The sequence below is a fragment of the Suncus etruscus genome, chromosome 14 (assembly GCF_024139225.1).
Source record: "Suncus etruscus isolate mSunEtr1 chromosome 14, mSunEtr1.pri.cur, whole genome shotgun sequence".
Lineage (NCBI taxonomy): Eukaryota > Metazoa > Chordata > Mammalia > Eulipotyphla > Soricidae > Suncus > Suncus etruscus.
The window spans coordinates 81,327,917-81,347,946 of NC_064861.1; the positions used below are offsets into that span (position 1 = coordinate 81,327,917).

General features: G+C 45.3%; 1 protein-coding gene and 1 pseudogene across 1 annotated transcript; one reads left to right on the forward strand and one right to left on the reverse strand.

Annotated features, from left to right (window-relative positions):
* The first annotated feature begins 798 nt into the window (after window positions 1-798).
* On the forward strand, window positions 799-9,237 carry LOC126027685 (cytochrome c oxidase subunit 6B1). The gene is made up of 3 exons (XM_049786690.1): window positions 799-904; window positions 4,583-4,683; window positions 9,070-9,237. The coding sequence occupies exons 1-3, from the start codon at window positions 799-801 to the stop codon at window positions 9,121-9,123; spliced, it is 261 nt and encodes an 86-aa protein (XP_049642647.1). The 3' UTR covers window positions 9,124-9,237.
* Window positions 9,238-18,416: 9,179 nt separating this feature from the next.
* On the reverse strand, window positions 18,417-18,529 carry LOC126029241 (uncharacterized; annotated as a pseudogene).
* Between the last annotated feature and the right edge of the window lie 1,501 nt (window positions 18,530-20,030).

Below are 20,030 nucleotides of genomic sequence, written 5' to 3' on the forward strand. Positions count from 1 at the left end.
AATTGAAACGGTCGTATTGCCAGCGAATACATGTCATGGCATTTTTACCATCCTGCATCATGATTGCAGGTGCCACAATAGCGTTTGTACTCATGACTTCGAAAAAACTGAATGAAAACTTATCAGCCACAGGACCAGAGAGATACTACAGGAGTTAAATTCTGCCTAGAGTGAGCCCTGAGCAGTCAGGAGTAAGTCCAGGGCTTACAGAACAAAAAGCTCAGCACCATATAACTTATTTTCTTGTTTCTCCTTTGCAGTTTTTTTTTTAAATTCTCCTATGCAGTTTTTTTTTTAATTTGTGTAGGAGGCTTGATAGAAAAGTGTTCAGATGATCTCTGGAGGGCTTCCCAGCACCCAGAATATTAATAATTTCTGCAGTGTGAGTCTATCAGTGACTACAGGCAGCTCCATTCTTGTATTCGGTGTCACCTTGCAAAACACACTGTCCTTCATAATAGTTTCATCCTTTAGAGTGGCAGGAGGGGTAAAGTGTGGAGAGCAATAAGTAATAAGCCCCGTAGTAAGCGCTCAGTGACTGTTGGCTAGTGTGATTTAGAGACAAATAAAAAGCCTGATTTTACTAAGGAGTTACCCCCAAACTCTTCTCTAACTCTCACATCCACATATATAGGTCTCTCTGGGCCTGTGTGTGAGTTTAAAGAGAGGGCAGGTTAAACTCAGCCCTTTATCCTGTCTCTTTACCTTCACTGCAGCTGGCTCTACCTAGGCAGGTAGGTACCTAGGCCCTGTTGCACCCCAACCAACACCCACTCTTCGCCTCTAGGAGTCAGCATCATGGCGGAAGACATGAAAAGGAAAATCAAGAACTATCAGACTGCCCCCTTTGACAGTCGCTTCCCCAACCAAAACCAGACCCGGAACTGCTGGCAGAACTACCTGGGTAAGCAGAGCGGTGTTGGGGTGGTGAGGATTGTGCCCCTTCCCTGGGCTCATCCTTCAGGTTGAATACTATTCACCTCTTTCCTGGGGATCTAAGTACCCCATCCTCTTCTCTCCTACTCAGCCTTCCCCTCATCTCCAGTTCAGTTCAAGACCTGGCCCTGGGTCATTCCAATGCTCTTTTTTGTTTTGGTTTGGTTTGGTTTTTGGGTCACACCCAGCAGCGCTCAGGAGTTACTCCTGGCTCTGTGCTCAGAAATCGCTCCTGGCAGGTAAGGGGACCATGGGATGTCGGGATTCAAACCACCTACTGTCCTGGATCAGCTGCATGCAAGGCAGACACCTACCATTGTGCTATCTCTCCAGCTCCCTTTTTTGGTTTATTTGTGTTTTTATTTTTCGGGGGGGGGGGGGTATTGTTGTGGGTCACACCTAGTGGTGCTGAGGGTTTGCTCTTGACTTTGAACTCAGGATCACTCCTGGTAGCTCAGGGATGTTATAATATGGGATGTTAGGGATCAAACCCTGTTTGAGGGGCCCGGAGAGATAGCACAGCGGTGTTTGCCTTGCAAGCAGCCAATCCAGGACCAAAGGTGGTTGGTTCGAATCCCGGTGTCCCATATGGTCACCCCATGCCTGCCAGGAGCTATTTCTGAGCAGACAGCCAGGAGTAACCCTGAGCACTGCTGGGTGTGGCCCAAAAACCAAAAAAAAAAAACAAAAAAACAAAACAAAACAAAAAAACCTGCTCGACTGTGTGCAAGGCAAGTGCACTCTACCTGCAGTACTATCCAGCCTGGGATTTTTTTGGGCTACACCCAGAAGCACTGCTGATAGACTCGGGGAAGCACATGGGATGCCCGGGATTGAACCCAGGTTGACCATGTGCAGGGATAACACTCTACCCGCTGTGCTATAGCTCCGGCCTCTCTAGCCTGGGATTTTTGTTTGTTTGTTTGTTTTTGGTTTTTGGGTAATACCCGGCAGCAATCAGGAGTTACTCCTGGCTATGTGCTCAGAAATCACTCCTGGCAGGCTCGGGGGACCATATGAGATGCCGGGGTTCGAACCACCATCCTTCTGCATGCAAAGCAAATGCCCTAGCTCCATGCTATCTCTCCCGCCTCTAGCCTGGGATTTCTTTAATCAGTGATTTTTAGGATTTTCCTTGCTGTGTTTGTGCACTTTTATCACTCTGTCTTTCCTGGATACCTGCGTGTCTTCCAGGTGGGGCTCTTACAGTTATAACATCACAGCCAGGTGAAGTGATTTTTGCTTTCAGGACTGTTTCTGGGAATAAATAGGGAAGGGCCAGGGGGCTGTCCATACCTGATGGTGCTGGTTCATTTCTGGCTGGGCTCAGGGGATCAGTGCTGAGATCGAGTTTGGGCTTTCTGCCTGTTGTGTCCTGTCTCTGGCCCCAAGAATCTCTCTTGGTTTTGTTTGGGGGCACACCCGGCAGAACTCAAGGCTTACTTCTGGCTCTGCACTCAGGAATCATTCCTGACGGAATAAGGGACTGCATGAGGTTCTGGGGATCAAACCTGGGCCAGCCATGTGCAAAGGAAGTGTCCTGCTTGCTGTGCTATCTCTCCAGTTACCCAAAAATTATTTTTTTGTTTTTGGGCCACACCTGGCAGTGCTCAGGGCTTATTCCTGGATCTCTTCTCAGAATTTATTCATGACATGTGGACCATATGGGATGCTAGGGAACAGGTTGGTTATAGGCAAAGCTAACACCCTACCCACAGTGCTCTTGCTCCAGCCCCATCAAAAATGATTTTTATGTTGGCAAAGGCTTATTGCTTTTATTTTCAAATGCCTCTCATATGTATGCCTCTCAAAAATCTAATGCAAACTCTGCAGTAAGTATTGTGCTTATCATAGTTTTCTGTAAATGTTCTTAAAAATACATATACCCTGTTGAAAGATTCCTTAAGACAGTGATTTTTGGGCCCAGAGAAATAGCACAGCGGCGTTTGCCTTGCAAGCAGCTGATCCAGGACCAAAGGTGGTTGGTTCGAATCCCGGTGTCCCATATGGTCCCCCGTGCCTGCCAGGAGTAACCCTTGAGCACCGCCGGGTGTGGCCCCCCCCCAAAAAAAGACAGTGATTGTTCTATTAATATTAATTTATCAATATTAATTAATATTAATACTGTAGCATCTAAATGGTGCTATGGTGATCAGTAGAAAACAGCTACTAATTTTATTAGTGATAATGATAATATCCCATTTGCTGTAGCAATGTTAACGTTATTGTGACACCCTTTTTTCCCCCCAAAGTATAAAGATTCCATTTCCCTTTAAATTTAAACCCAGATTTACTTGTGAATCCCATGAAAGAAATATGAGTTAGAAGATCCTACCATCTTGTGTTTTTATCTCTGGTCCAATAATAAATTGATCCTAAGTCAAAAAAAATGATTTTTATGAAAATGGATATAACTAAATAATAAGATAATGGATATAACTAAACTTATGGCAATTATTAAGCAATATATAAATCAGATCACAAAGCTGTACACTGTTTATTAATCATTTACATTTCAATAAATCTGTAAAAGTGAAAAACTATCAACATGTACCATATTTTCCGGCGTATAAGACGACCGGGCATATAAGACAACCCCCTAATTTTGCAGTTAAAACATAGGTTTAGGCCTATATTCGCTGTATCAGACAGAACGTTCCTGTGCTGCAACTGTATGCACCACAGTGAGCCAATCACAACAAGCAAAGGTTCAAAGGTTCTACTGTAATAGACTTCCCCTCTGACTCTGGCCAATCTGAGCAGGCTTTGACAGTGTAGATTCAGGTCCAGAACATTGTCTAATTTGCATGCATCAAAAGCCTGCTTGGATTGGCTGAGTCAGAGAGGCGGTCCGAGCAACCTTGCAGTGATTGGTCCCTTATCATAGGCACCTTTTCTGGCAATTCCCTGGTGGCGTCAGTTAATCTCCCCCACTACATGAACCAAACAATACCCCATCCTCAGACCCTAGCACTGAACCACCAACACAGTTAGCTGGGTTTTGCCAGAAGAGGCCCCCAGATCTCCTGAGTACTATTTGGGAGCCCCCAATAAAGAGATTTGGAAACTCTGCGGCCTGATTTTTCTTTTGTTTTGTTTAGCCGCATATTGAAACATTTTTTGGGGATATACTCGGCGTATAAGATGACCCCTGATTTTGGTTGACTTTTTTTTGTTTCAAAAGCTGTCTTATACGCCGGAAAATACGGTAAATGGTAATTCATAACTTGTAATTTATAGTGTAGTTTATCAAAATAATATGATAATAAAAATTAAGAAAATTAAAATTAAAAAAATTAAGAAAAATGATTTAAAAAAAAGAGAAAAAATAGAATTATGACCAGATCGATTATTTTCTAGATTTCCAGTATCTTAGCAAAAAAACTTCATTGCCCTGGTTCTGGAATTTTGTAATTCCTGCACCTGGTCTCCGTATTGGCCTCATCACTCCTGAATGAATATTCCAGTGGAATATTCTTTAGTGCTTGCACCTTCAATGAACTGGTTGTGTCAAGCCATTTTCAGAACATTTGTTTGGTTCTTTGTGAAGATTTTGTATGTGTGTGCATATGCGTGTGTGCGTGTCTGTAGTCACCAGCTGTGTCTGCTTTTGAGAGTGGGCTGACCAGGACCTCTTTCTTCACAGACTTCCACCGCTGCGAGAAGGCAATGAACGCCAAAGGGGGTGACGTCTCTGTGTGCCAGTGGTACCAGCGTGTGTACAAGTCCCTCTGCCCCATATCCTGGGTATGTGTCTCATTCTGGGGGTGCTGAGGTGGGTGGGATCTTCTGGGTAGGACCATAGTGTTTTGGTAGGTGCTCATCTGTGAGAGGAAGAGAGGACAGGCATTATTTTTTGTTTGTTTGGTTTGATTTGATTTGGTTTTGGGGCCACATCCAGTGGTGCTCCAAGGTTACTCCTAGTTCTGCAATCATAATCACTCCTGGAGGGTTCAGGGAACTGTAAGGGATGCCAGGGATCGAACCCAGGTCAGCTGTGTGCAAGGCAATAGCACCCTATCCGCTGTGCTATTGCTCCAGCCCCAAAGGACAGGCTTTTCTTCTGATTTTTTGTTTGTTTATGTGTTTGTTTTGGTTTAGGTGCCACACCCAACAGTGCTCAGGGCTTACTGCTGGCTCTGTACTCAGGAATCACTCCTGATGTGCTCAGGGGACCATATAGGGTGCTGGGAATTGAACATGAATCAGACAATCGCCCTCCCCATTGTACAGTCGTTCCAGCTCCAGACTTTTTCTTCTGGACTTCATTTCTTCCTAGAGTATCACCCATTCTTCCACGGACACTTTTTTTGGAGTGGTATGGGGTGGCTTTTAACTAGAGCACTGTCACCCGTGTACTGTCACCCGTGTGCAGATAGTGGTGGTTGGGTCAGCCTATGTTTACGCCACTTGTGTGATATCATTTTTTATGGTTTTTGTTTTTGTTTCTATTGTTTGCGGCCATAGCTAGCAGTGCTCAGGGCTTACACCTGGCTCTTGAATTCAGGGATCACTCCTGGAAGGCCTCAGAGAACCTTATGTAGTGCTGGTGATCACACCATGGTCAGTTAGTACCACCTGTAGTCTCTCTTGTCACAATTAACGGCTTTTGTTTATGTATTTTGGGGCCAGCCTAGTTCAGGAGAGCAACCCCTTGGAGGCTGGTCTCACTGGTGCTGTAAGAAACTAGCCAGGGGATTGATTCCAGGGCTTTTACGTAAAGTGTGTACTGTTATCCTCCCCTTTATGCCTTCTTCCTGATCCTCCTTTTTATTATGAACATTTCAAATAGACAAGAGTGAGAAATATGGGGCCGGGCGGTGGCGCAAGAGGTAAGGTGCCTGCCTTGCCTGCGCTAGCCTTGGACGGACCACAGTTCGATCCCCTGGCGTCCCATATGGTCCCCCAAGCCAGGAGCAACTTCTGAGCGCATAGCCAGGAGTAACCCCTGAGCGTTACCGGGTGTGGCCCAAAAACCAAAAAAAAAAAAAAAAAAGAAAAGAGTGAGAAATAGTTCAGTGAACCACAAATGAACTCATTGCTCAAAGTCGGTAGTTTCAAGATGGGCCCGGAGAGATGGCACAGCGGCGTTTGCCTTGCAAGCAGCCGATCCAGGACCAAAGGTGGTTGGTTCGAATCCCGGTGTCCCATATGGTCCCCTGTGCCTGCCAGGAGCTATTTCTGAGCAGTCAGGAGTAACCCCTGAGCACCGCCGGGTGTGACCCAAAAACTAAAAAAACAAAAACAAAAAAAAAACAGTAGTTTCAAGATTTTTTTCACCTTTCTCTGATCGTCTGTTTCCTTTTTCTTTCCTTTGCTGAAATATTTTAATCAACTAAGTCAGAAGGACCATTTTATGCTGAGTACAGTGTGCGTCCTGGAGGTGCTGGCAGTCAGAACTCTGCAACCTTGGTCCTCATAGGACCAGACTATTGATCTCTTTTTGTCACTCGGTCATACTCTTTAGTTTTATTTCATTCATATGCTTTTGATTTTTGGGCCAAACTAGCACTGATCATGAATTACTCCTGGCTCTACAACTCAGTAATCATTCCTGCCAGTGCTCAGGAGACCATATGGGATGTCAGGGATAGAACCTAGGTCAGTTGCATGCAAAGCACATGCTCTAACTGCTGTATTATTGCTCCAGCACCTCTTTTATTTATTTATTTATTAATAATGAAATAATATTTAGCATTGCTCCTTTCATCAAGTCAAATATATGTTAACCAAAGGAAACATGGCCCTGGCACCCCCAAACATCACCAGTTCTTTCTTAGATCTTTTTTGTTTTTGTTTTTGTTTTTGTGTCACACCTTGCAGCGCTCAGGGGTTACTCCTGCCTCTGCGCTCAGAAATCACCCCTGGCAGGCTCATGGGACCGTATGGGGTGCCGGGATTTGAGCCACCATCTCTCTGCATGAAAGGCAAACACCCTACCACTGTGCTATCTCTCCGGCCCCTCTTAGATCTTTTTTGGGGAGTTGTTTTTGTGTCACACCTGGCAGTGCTCAAGAGTACTCTAGTTTTGCACTCAGAAATTATTCACGGGACCATATGGGGTGCTGGGGGTTTGCTAGAATTAGCATGTGCAAGGCAGATGCTTTACCTGCTGTACTCTTCTTACCAGTGCCCGTAGGAGCCTTTTTTATTGACCTGCCATATTGCCTTAATTTTTAGATGGTTTCCTTTTGAGATTGGGTTCTTTTTTTTTTTTTTTTTTTCTTTATTGGGGGCTTGGGCCACTCCTGACTCTATGCTCAGAGATCACTCATAGCAGTGCTTGGGGAGCCAATTTGATGCTGGGGATTGAGCTGCGGTGGCTACAAGCACTCTACTCAACTGTCTCTTCCACAGTTGTTCAGTGTCTTACCCATCTTGATGCCTGTCTTTGGTTTGTTCCTTGGGCCTTTGCCTGGGGAGCTTCTTGGCTTTCTCTCCTCACTAATCTTACTGACTTGGGTCTGAGTCTCCAGTGGCCTTTGGACTTCTTGGCTCTCCACAATCTTGTTAACACGTGGTTCTTGTCATGTGCTCCAATCTCGGGTGTCCCAGATCCTGCTGCAGGTCCCAGTGGCACCCCATGTCCCATCCCAAGCACGGGGCTTGCCCTGACTGGGCTGCAGCAGTCTGTGGGGCTCCTTCCATTATGCCCAGCTGCATGGTGCTTTTTTTGGAGGCTACACAGAGCTGATGGCTATGCCCCATGTGGTATTTAGAGGACCCTGTGCCAGGGCTGGAACCCAGGCCTCTTGCATGCAGCATGGGCTCAGCCCTTTGAATGCCCCTCCCCCCTAGCCATGTCACTATTTCAAATGCTACTTTAGTAAACAATTTCATTGCACCAAATGTGTTTTCTCTAAGAACCAGGGAACATTCAGAAGAACCCATGTTAGGTCAGACATGGTACATTTATCTGGCTTGACATGATAATGCAGAAAGAGCTCTAAACCAGGACATGCAAGTTCTAGAACAGTCTCCTTAGTTGACCCACCTTTAAGCACAGCAAGATGTGGGTGTGTAATAAAGTCACACATATTTGGCACTGACTTCATGCCAGCCACATTGAAGACATTGGATGGTATCTAAAGGACCCTGAGAGAGGAGGGTGAGGTCAGGCTCCGAGATGCTAATTTTTCAGCCTGGGAAGCGAGCCCCTGACTGGCCATGTCATTAACTCAGTTCTCACACAGACATTTGTGGATGGGAGTTCAGACTCACCTCTATCAGCCTTGCTTTTGGCCTCTAGTAACTAACAAGTAAGTGTATCAGAAGTTACTCCTAGTCAGGTGAGAGGAGCAAACATGCTTCTAAGAAGCCCTGAAAGGAAGGTTCGTGGGAGCAGGGGAAAGTGAAGAGTGCGCTTGTCAATAGAATCCCGCCCCTTCTTCCACACCCCTTTTGTCCTATTGTAGTGACTGGGGTTATGTGCCCAGTCTTGGTGCTCGGCAGGGGTACCAGTTGTCTCACTGTAGCCCTCCAGCTATCCCGGCTGAAGTGCTTTTTGGGAATCTTTGAACCTGGCTCTCTTGGAGACCCTTGTTTGCTGGGGTCAATCCCAGCCTTGTTCTCCCCCACGGTTGTCTAGTTCTCCTTTGGCTTTCTTTCTCATTTGTTTGTAGTGCTGAGGGCTTACTGGGTCTCTGCTCTGATTACTCTTGGCTGTACTCAGGGGACCATGTGAGATGCTGGAGATTGAAGCCGGGTCCGTCCACCATGTGCAAGGGGAATGCCTTACCTGTTGGGCTATTGCACTGGCCGCTTTTCCCTGTTTGTATGTTTGTTTTTCCTGATAAAGACCTCTAGACTCCGATTCCTTAGGCAGGGCACAGCCACACTCCTGAAACTCCATATTTCTCTCAGGAACAGCCCTGCTGGGACGGGACATGACAGGGGATTTGTCTCTTATTCCTCCTTCCTTCCACTACCTGGGAAGGACAGTTCTTGGGGGCAGAAGATGGGAATGTTCCACCTGGTGGTGCCCAGTAGCAGCATGCAGTGTGGGGAGATTGAACCCAGGACAGCGATGCTGGCTGGAGCAATGCCCGTACCGGCACACAAAATTGGGGAGGAGGGCTGAAGACCCTCCAGGGGGTCACCCCAATGGACTTAACACTGGCCCTGTCCCCGCAGGTGTCGGCGTGGGATGACCGCCGGGCTGACGGCACGTTTCCGGGGAAGATCTGAGCTGGCTCCACCCTCTGTCCTTTTCCCAGGATGCTGAAGGACCAGAGCACTTTGAGATCCCCACGCTGGGATTCTGACTCTTGACTTAACTAATAAACACTTACTGAAAACCCATGTAAGACTCTGTGTAAAAGGGCTGAAAGAAACTGGTGGTAAGACAGATGTGACAATAAGAGACTCAAACTGCTTTGGGGTTTTGAGTTTTTTGTGGGGGAAGAAACCATACCTGGCAGTGCATAGTCCTGAATCCTGGCTCTGAACTCAGGGTCAGTTGTGTTTTTTTTTGTTTTTGTTTTGCTTTGTGGGCCACACCCAGTGATGCTCAGGGGTTACTCCTGGCTATGCTCTCAGAAATCGCTCCTGGCTTGGGGGACCATATGGGACGCCGGGGGATCGAACCGTGGTCTGTCCTAGTTTAGCCTGTGCAAGGCAAATGCCCTACCACTTGTGCCACCGCTCTAGCCCATGGTCAGTTCTGATGAGGACTGGGAAATGATATGGGATGCTGGAGATTGGCCAGTACAAGGCAAATGTCCTGCCAATTGTACTATCTCCAGCCCTGTATTTTCTTTTCTTTTCTTTTCTTTTTTTTTTTTGTTTTTGTTTTTGTTTTTGTTTTGGGTCACACTCAGCAGTGCTCAGGTTACTCCTGGCTTGACACTCAGAAATCGCTCCTGGCAGGCTGGGGGGGGGGGTGTCATATGGGATGCTGGGATTTGAACCACCATCCTTCTTCATGCAAGGCAAACACCCTGCCTCCATGCTATCTCTCCAGCCCCGTGTTTTATTTTTTCTTTCTTTCTTTTTTTTTTTTTTTTTGTATTTTATTTTCTTTTAAAATTTTATTTTCAAACTTTTGGAGGGCAGGTGAGGCTGGGCCATATCCCACTGTGCTCAGGGGTCCTGCAGATGAAGCAAAGCAAAGGCTCCAATTGAGACTGCCTCAGGTTCAATCAGTGAACCTTGACATCTCCCATGCCAGACAACAGAGGGTTTATACAAAATAGCCTCAAAACTTTATATGTTTTTTTTTTTAATTTCTTTTTTTTTTTTTCGGGCCACACCCGTTAGATGCTCAGGGGTTACTCCTGGCTACGCGCTCAGAAATTGCCCCTGGCTTGGGGGGACCATATGGGACACCGGGGGATCGAACCGTGGTCCTTTCCTTGGCTAGCGCTTGTAAGGCAGACACCTTACCTCTAGCGCCACCTCGCCGGCGCCAACTTTATATGTTTTAACTCTTTTTTTTTTTTTTTTTTGGTTTTTGGGCCACACCCAGTAACGCTCAGGGGTTACTCCTGGCTATGCACTCAGAAGTTGCTCCTGGCTTGGGGGACCATATGGGACACCGGGGGATCGAACCGCTGTCCGTCCAAGGCTAGCGCAGGCAAGGCAGGCACCTTACCTTTAGCGCCACCGCCCGGCCCCATGTTTTAACTCTTATCTGTATGATTTTATTTGTAGACTTTTTAGGTTACACCCCGTGGTACTTAAGGCTCTGTGCTCAGATGTCATTCCGAGCAGTGTTCAGGGGACCATAAGTGGTGCTAGCAATGGAACCACAGTCAGTCCTGTTAGGCAAACACCATAACCTCTATACTGTCAGGCCCCCAAAAGATAACTTTTAATTTTTCAGTCACAGATAAAGCATCCTGACTCTGGATTTACCTTGCTCAATCAGGGGGTCAGCCAGCCTCCACCATCTTCTGCAGAGCTTAGAAACTAGAATGACTAAAGGTCTGGCAGGAGGCTAGTAAGGAGGAGGCTCCTGTGTGCATCTGGGTATCTTCCTACCAAAGCACCTGCTTGCTTGGTGGCCCCCTTCGTGGGTGAAGTGGCCACTGGCAATTTCTTCTGGGGACAAGAAGTTTTCCCTTTCGCCACTCTCACTGGTCCTGTGGGGTGATCTAGGGAAAAGGCTCTCCCAAAGGGCCCAAATCCTTTCACATTTCCCAATAAACCAAGGAAGGGAATTTTCAATGGACTATCCCAAACCTCAGCCAGCACCTTGATTCTTCCTCTTATAGCACCTATGTGGGTCCTTAGAGATAGTACAGCACATAGGGTGCTTGCCTTGTACATTGACAACTGGGATTTGACCCTGGCACCCAGGGTCTACCTGGCCTTACCAGCAGTAATCAACCCTGAGTTTTGTGCCAGCAGTAAGCTCGGAGCACTGCTCCAACAAGGGACATGGTGGTTCTCTCTTGTCTCTGTCTCTCCCTTTCCCTCTCCCTCTTTGTTTCTGTCTCTGTTTCTTCCTTCACTCTCCCTTTTTACTTTTCCCCACTTCCTTTCATTCCCTCCCTCTTTTTCCTTCATTCTTTTTCCCTCTTCCATCTTATTCCCCCTCTCCTTTCCTCCTCTTCCTACACTGGTTTCCAGGACAGTTTGAATTAGGGCAGTTCAGCTTATCACCTCTTGAAATGTAGACCATCCATGCCCATCACTGGTGTCTGACCCTCTGTCACTGCCATAGGCCCCACCCCACCCCCACCATGCCTTTCTGGAAACCACTATATTGCTGTCAGAGTCTAAGGACTGTTTGTTTTGTCATCGTTTATGTTGGTGTTTTTTTCTCTCTGATTTATTCCTCTCAGCAGACTTTCCTCAATTTCATTTTTTGTTTGTTTGTTTTTTGGGCCACACCCCTAGTCACTCGGGTTACTCCTGGCTCTTTGCTCAGAAATCTGGCAGGCACAGGGGACCATATGGGATGCCGGGATCTAACCACTATCAATCCTGGTTCGGATGTGTGCAAGGCAAACACCCTACCACTCTGCTATCTCTCTGGCCCCTAAATGATATTTTTCAAGAAAAAGGAAAGCATTACTACTGCAAAAGACTCCCAATAGCTAAAACAATCCCATGGGAAAATGAAGGTAATATGCTCTACAAGTTGAACCACATCCCTAGCTTCCTCCTCTTCTTTCTCCTCTTTTTTTTCTCTCTTCTTTCTCTTCCTCCTCTTCTCACTCTTCCTCCAGCTCATTTTATTATTATTCTCTTCTTGGGTCTCTGGGACTCCAATGATTCTTATGTTGTTTCTGTTGAGTTTATCAAAGACTTCTATTTATATTTGTTCACATTCTTTGAGAGTTTTCCCACGGATCATTTGCTTTAAGGTTCTTTTCCAATCTCTTCTGCTGTATGGAATTGTTCTGCTTTCCTCTTCCAGGTCACTGATTCTGCCCTCAGCTGCTGTTACTCTGTCCAAGAGGCTTTCCATTGAGGTTTTCATTTCATCTACTGAGACTTTTCAGCCCTGCTGTTTCAGATTGGAGTTTTCTGATTTTTATCTTCGTGCTCTGTTCGGCTCCACCTAAGCTTTCTTTGAGTTCTATGAACATCCTCCATATTCTCTAAACACCTTCCCTGAGAGGATAACTAGTTAGTTGGTACTTTTCGGGTCATCAGGACTGCCATCTTCATTCTCTATGCATGGTGTTGTCCTGCATTGTTTCCCCATTGCCACTTTTGTAATGTGGTTTTTAATATATTTTGTGGTTGGATTTATGGGCTAGAAGATGTGCATGGCCGCTCCGCTTCCCTCTGCGGCTGCACTCCTCTGGCTCCACCCTTATTGGGTGTTGGGTCCTGAAGAAATTATGTTTGCTGCCTTCTTCTTGGCTGCTTCATGAAGGAAAACAGGCAGTGAGCGAGGAAGCAGCCTTATATAATGACTCTCCTGTGCCCAAACAGCAGGAATCAGCCTACATCCTATTGGGCAGAGACAGCTTACCAGGTGTTGGGCCCTGAAGAGATTATATTCACTTTCGTCTTCTTGGCTACCTCACACAGGAAAGCAGCTGCCAGGAGCCATTTCAGAGCTCAGAGCCAAGAGTAACCCCTGAGTGGCACTAGGTGTGACCCAAAACCAAAAAACAAAAAAAATGGGGGGCCAGAGAAATAGCATGCAGGTAAGACGTTTGCCTTATATACATAAGGTTGGTGGTTCGAATCCCGGCATCCCATATGGTCCCCTGAACCTACCAGGAGCGATTTCTGAGTGTAGATCCAGGAGTAACCCCTGAGCACTGCCGGGTGTGACCCAAAAGCCAAAAATAAAAAAATAAAAAAATAAAATGAAATTCACCCCACACAAAAATGAATCAAAATGAACTATACCTGACTATACAACCTAAAACTACAAAGTGGAAGAAATACATTGGAGATGCATTGCTTTGGTATGCACTTTAGAGATGACTTACCCCAACAAAACCAGGTCTGAACTTTTCCCTAGTTCTGATTTCACACAGTTCTTTCCACCTCCTTTCTTAGCAAGGGGCTAGAGGCTGTAAAACTACTATTTCCCTATCTTACTTAGGCCCTTCCAAAAAATTGGCAAGCCATGTATGACTCAGACGACCCCTATTTTACAATGATGCTCCCATCCCATGCAGTTTGGTATATTTGCACACCAATGACTACATAAAATAAGGTTCAGTGCAGGAAACAAAACTACCCAAAGCAAAAAGACTAATATGAGAAGATTTGTGCTGCGGCCATACCAGACAGCGATGAGGACTTACTCTGACTCTGTACTCAGTGGTCATTTCTGATGTAGTTCTGGGGTTCGAACCAGGTCAGTTGCATACAAGGCAAGCACATTACCTACCATATTACTGCTCCAGTTTAAATATGAGAAATTTGCTGGACCAATAGGACAGCAGGTAAGGTACATTCCTTGTATGCAGCTGACCCAGGTTAAGTCCCCAGCATCCTTTATGGTCCCTCAGCAACACCAGGACAAATATCCCTCAACCAGGAATAACCCCTGAACACTAGTGGGCATGACCCCAAAATTAAAAATAAGCAAGTATGTATAATTTGATAACAGTCAAAGATGACATGAAATTGGATTTTTTTTTATCTGATTGGCTTCTCTCACATTCACTGTAAAATGTACTCAGGTCAGTTTGGCCTCCCTTTTTATAGGATTAGACATAGTAGGTACTTGGGGGGAAAAAGGGAAATTCACATGAAAAAATGTTCCACATCACTAATCATCAAGGAAATACAAATGAAAACAATGAGGTGCCATTTCACGCCACAGACTGGCACACATCACAAAGAACAAAAACAATCAGTGATGGTGGAGATGTGGAGAGAAAGGCCTTTATGGAAAACAATATGGAAATTCCTCAAAAAACTGGAAATTGAGTTCCCATATGATCCAGCTATACCATTCCTAGGAATATGCCCTAGGAACACAAAAATTCCTTCTACAACCTATATTCATTGCAGTGCTATTTACAATAGTCAGAGTCTGGAAACAAATCAGACACCCGACAACAGATGAGTGACTAAAGAAACAGTTGTACATATACACAATGGAATACTAAACAGCCATCAGGAAAAATAAAGGTATGAAATTTTACTATACATCTATAGACATGAAAACTATTATACTGAGTGAAATAAGTCAGAGGGAGAGAGATAGACACAGAATAGTCTCATCTAGGGGCCTGAGAGATAGCACAGCGGCGTTTGCCTTGCAAGCAACGGACCCAGGACCTAAGGTGGTTGGTTCGAATCCTGGCATCCCATATGGTTCTCCATGCCTTCCAGGAGTTATTTCTGATCAGATAGCCAGGAGTAACCCCTGAGTGCCACCGGGTGTGGCCCAAAAACAAAAAACAAACAAACAAAAAAGAATAGTCTCATCTATGGGATTTAAGAAAAATAAAAGACACTATTGTAATAATGCCCAGAGACAATAGAAACAAGGGCTGTAAGGACCAGCTCACAATATGAAGCTCACCACCAAGAGTGGTGAGTGCAGTTAGAGAAATAACTACACCCCCCCCCAAAAAAAAAAGAAATAGCTACACTGACAACTATCATGACAATGGTAGTGAGTGAGAGAAGTAGAATGCCCGTTTCAAATATAAGCAGGGTATGGCGGAGGAAGGAGAAGGGGACATTGGTGCTGGGAATGTTGCACTAATGAAGGGGGATGTTCTTTTTATGACTGAAACCCAACTACAAACATGTTTGTAACCATGGTGCTTAAATATATTTTTAAAAAAAAAAAAAAAAGGGAAGTGGGCCCGGAGAGATAGCACAGCGGCGTTTGCCTTGCAAGCAGCAGATCCAGGACCAAAGGTGGTTGGTTCGAATCCCGGTGTCCCATATGGTCCCCCGTGCCTGCCAGGAGCTATTTCTGAGCAGACAGCCAGGAGTAACCCCTGACACTGCCAGGTGTGGCCCAAAAACCAAAAAAAAAAAATTAAAAAAAAAAAAAAAGGAAGTGAAAGACCAACATAGAATCCGTGGATACAGCAAAAACAGTACCAATGGGGGTGTCAATACATAAAGATCAAGAATGGTACCCGAGAAAGTACAGTGGGTGAAGTGCTTATCTTGCACAAACCTTGATCAAACCTAATTCTCAGCATCATAAATAGGTCCCCTAAGCTCCACCAGGAATGGTCCCTGAGCACAGAGCCAGGAGTAATTTCTGAACATTGCTGGGTGTTCTGTATTTTCTATGGTTTTTTCCCTTTTATTGCTGTGAAGTTTCATTGTGCATACTTGCCATAATGCACACCTATGCTCCAGGTAAGAGTAAGCGTTTAAGTGTTATATATATCATAAACAGCATATATTATGCCATACATATACAATACATACTGTGTGTTTATGTTATACATATATAGTTAAGTGCTTTGGTGGTATATGACATTATACGTTCTAGGGGCAGAGTGATAGCCCAGCAGGTAAGGCCTTGCATGCAGCCAATGAGATTTGATCCCCGGTATCCCACATGGTTTCCTGAATCTGTCAACACTGGGTGTTGCCCAAAAATTTTAGCGGGGGGGGGGGGGGTTGGACCACACCCTAGTGATGCTCAGGGATTACTCCTGGCTATACGCTCAGAAATCAGAAATCGCTCTGGAGGGGCCGGAGTGATAGCACAGCGGTAAGACATTTGCCTTGCACACTGCTGATCCAGGACTGGCCTCAGTTCGATCCCCAGCATTCCAGGAGTAACCCCTGAGTGTCAATGGGCACGGCCCCAAAACAAAAACAAACAAACAAAAAAGAGCAGTAAGTGTAAATATGAAAATTTAATTCTGGGCCAGAGGGATAGCACAGTGGTGGGACATTTGCCTTGTGTGCGGCGAACCCTGGAGGGATTCAGTTCAATTCTCGGAATCCCATTTGGTTTTTGGGCCACACCCAGTGTTGCTCAGGGGTTACTCCTGGCTGTCTGCTCAGAAATAGCTCCTGGCAGGCACGGGGGACCATATGGGACACCGGGATTCGAACCAACCACCTTTGGTCCTGGATTGGCTGCTTGCAAGGCAAACACCGCTGTGCTATCTCTCCGGGGCCATCCAGGGACGATTTCTGAGTGCAGAGCCAGTAGTAGCCCCTGAGCACCATTGGGTGTGGCCCAATAACCAATCAATAAATAAGTAAAGGTTAAAAAAAAATGAAATCGTTCCTGGCTTGGGGGATCATATGGGACGCTGAGGATCGAACTGGGGTCTGTCCTGGATCAGCGGCGTGAAGGCAAATGCCTTACCACTGTGCTATCACTCCAGCTCCATAAAATTAAAAAAATATGTGCTGTTACATTTTTATTATTAAATCTATTGTTGTAAAGGTTTATCATTATAATTAAGGGTTGATATGAATACATTCACATAATTGGTACACAGAAATGGGAATTCCCAGGGACTAATGATATTATATGCCAGACTTATATGTTATTATATACAATATATATATGTTAGGATTATATGATAGACTTATGCTAGTTCTTTACTAGGTCTTCTCATTGTGAGAGTGGGGTGGGGGCTGACACCCACTCAGAGGGGGTCTGGGTGCTACTCCCAGAAACTTGGCCAGTTGAACTGGACGATTCAGTGGTTGACCCAGTGATGCTATCGATGTTGCTGGGACCCAACAGTGCTGCAGTGTTGAGAGACCCTGAGAGATTAGAGACTAAATCCGGTGCCTCACACAGGCAATGTAGGGGCCACACACACACACAACATACACACACACACAACATACACACACACACACACACACACACACACACACACACCTCGCAGTGCTCAGTGAGCCAAAGAACCGCTCTTGATGAAGTTCCACCCAACTGTGATAGGTGGCGCTAAAGTCCTACCTGTTGTGCGCAGTGGCCTGTGTGAGCTGATTGAGACTCGACCTCTGGGCCTTGCACCATAATTATGTGCTCTGCTACAGAAACTCTCTCCAGGCCCGTCATTCTTACTTTTCTTTTTTATTTATTTATTTATTTACTTATTTATTTACTTATTTATTTACTTATTTTGATTTTGGGGTCACACCCGACGGTGCTCAGGGGTTACTCCTGGCTATCTGCTCTGAAATAGCTCCTGGCAGGCACAAGAGACCATATGGGACACCGGGATTCGAACCAACCACCTTTGGTCCTGGATCGGCTGCTTGCAAGGCAAACGCCGCTGTGCTATCTCTCCGGACCCCTTACTTTTCATTTTGTACTGTTTGTTTTAGGGCCACACTTTAAAGTGCTTGGATGGAACCCTCAAACTCTTATGAGGAGGGTCTTTTATAAAAGAGAAGTAATTAGCATTTCAAAATGCATTGTTTTGCGAATGGCTTAGTAAGGAAAAAATAGAGAAAATTTAAGATTTTTTTGTGGTGATGATGTTGTTTTGGGGCCATACTCCAGGGTTCTTAGGGCTTACTTTCAGTTCTGTGCTCAGGACCCTATCAGGGCCCAAGGGACCATATGGGATACTAGGAACAGACCCAGGTCAGCTGCACTCAAGACAAATGCCCTACCTGCTGTACTATTGCTCCAGCCCCTAAAAATTCAAGTTTGACATAAAGTACACTAGCTTCATGTTTCAGAATAAAATGGATCTTTTCATGACTGGTGATAAATTTTTGCCTTTACTGAACATTTTATATAACTTCTACCAGTAGTTAACAACTATTTGAAAATAAAAGTATTTCACATTACTGAAATAGCACTATTTTGCAGTTTATTTTCACTTAGACATGCAAATGTACAAAAGATCACACCAAATAAATGGCATTAAATATATATAATGTAATTTAAGTTATTTTTCTTTAACTGCAGACTTACTTTTTAGATTTTGGACTACATCCACTGAGGCTCAGGGATTACTCCTGGCTCTGTGCTCAGGGTCACTCCCAGAGGAGCCTGGGGAATCATTTTGGGTATTGGGGATCAAACTGGGTCTGTGGTGCACAAAGCAAGGGCCCTACATACTGTGCTTTCTCTCTGGCCCCTGCTAAATTTTTTTTTTTTCTTTATGGAACGCTTCACGAATTTGCGTGTCATCATTGCGCAGGGGCCACACTAATCTTCTCTGTATTGTTCCAATTTTTTTTTTAGTATATGTGCTGCCGAAGCGAGCACTAAATTTTTTATTTTTAATTTAAAATTTAAAAATGTATGGAGCTGGAGTGATAGCACAACGATAGGACATTTGTCTTGCATGTGGCTGACCAAGGACGGACCGCAGTTCGATCCCCCGGAGTCCCATATGGTCCCCGAGCCAGGAGCAATTTCTGAATGCATAGCCAGGAGTAACCGCTGAGTGTCACCAAGGATGCCCCCAAAACAAAACAAAACAAAACAAAAAAAACCTTAAAATGGAAAATTATTTGGAGCCGGAGAGATAACACAGCTGTAGGACGTTTGCCTTGCAAGCGACTGACCCAGGACTGACATTGGTTCGAATCCTGACATCCTATATGGTCCCCCGTGCCTGCCAGGAATGATTTCTGAGCAGAGAGCCAGGAGTAACCCCTAAGTGTTGCAGGATGTGACCCAAAACCAAAAACAAAGAAACAAAAAAGTAAAATTACTTTATTTTTCAAACTTTATTTATTGATTGAGTGATTGGTTTTGGGACCCACCCAGTGGTGCTCAGGGCTCCTGGCTCCTGGCTCTGCACTCAGAAGCGACCATATGGTGTGTAGGATTTGAACCTGGGTCCCTTTCTGTATTGGCTGCTTACAAGGCAAACGCCTTACCGCTGCGCTATCTCTCCAGCTCCAAATAATTTTACATTTTAAGGTAAACCCTAAAGTCCGAGGTTGTTTGTTTGTTTTGTTTTTTGTTTTGTTTTGGGGTCACACCCGGCCGCTCAGGGGTTACTTCTGGCTCTGCACTCAGAAATTGCTCCTGGCATGCTTGGGGGACCACATGAGGTGCCAGGATTCAAACCGGGGTCTGTCCTGTGTTGGCCACGTGCAAAGCAAAAGCCTTACTGCTGTGCTATCTCTCTGGCCCCTGTAAATTTATTTTAAAACTTTTGTGTGTGTGTGGAGGCCACACCCAGAATTGCTGAGGGTTTAACTCCTGGCTCTGCATTCAGGAATCATTTATGGCAGGCTCAGGGGAACTATATAGTATTCTGGGCATTGAACCCAGGTTGACTATGTTCAAGGCAAAACGCTCTACCTGCTGTACTAGATTTTTTTTTTTTTCTTTAAGTGCCAGAGAGATAGCGCAACAGACTAAGCCTGGGTTTAATGGTCCCTGAGGCACAGCCCAGCCCTCCACCTTCCCCAGCTCTGCCAGATGCGGCCCAAAAACCCCACCCAAGCAGAAAACAATAGCAAAGAAAATGTTCTTTCAATATAAATGCAGATCAGCAGAGAAAAACTGCCCAGGTAGAAAGTGGATTGACTGAAAACTCAATGGTCTACTTTTAGTTGGAAAACATCTCGGGTCTCAGAAACAATATCCTGACAATGGAATGTTAAGTTCCATTTGTCTGTGCATTTTTGCATGCACTGCGGGAGCCGGGGTCCAAAGAAGACGGGGCCTCGGGGTGGGAGAAGTTCTAGGTAGGGAAAGCCTAGAATTCCCAATCGTCTTTTGCGTCTGCGTTATCAGTGTATGCCACGAG

Bases quoted from the DNA above. Each gene is read 5' to 3' on its own strand.
- LOC126027685 (XM_049786690.1), top strand. From the start codon at position 799: ATGGCGGAAGACATGAAAAGGAAAATCAAGAACTATCAGACTGCCCCC. The intron at 905-4,582 runs GTAAGCAGAGCG...CTTTCTTCACAG, and splicing joins CTGCTGGCAGAACTACCTGG to ACTTCCACCGCTGCGAGAAG. The intron at 4,684-9,069 runs GTATGTGTCTCA...CTGTCCCCGCAG, and splicing joins CCCTCTGCCCCATATCCTGG to GTGTCGGCGTGGGATGACCG.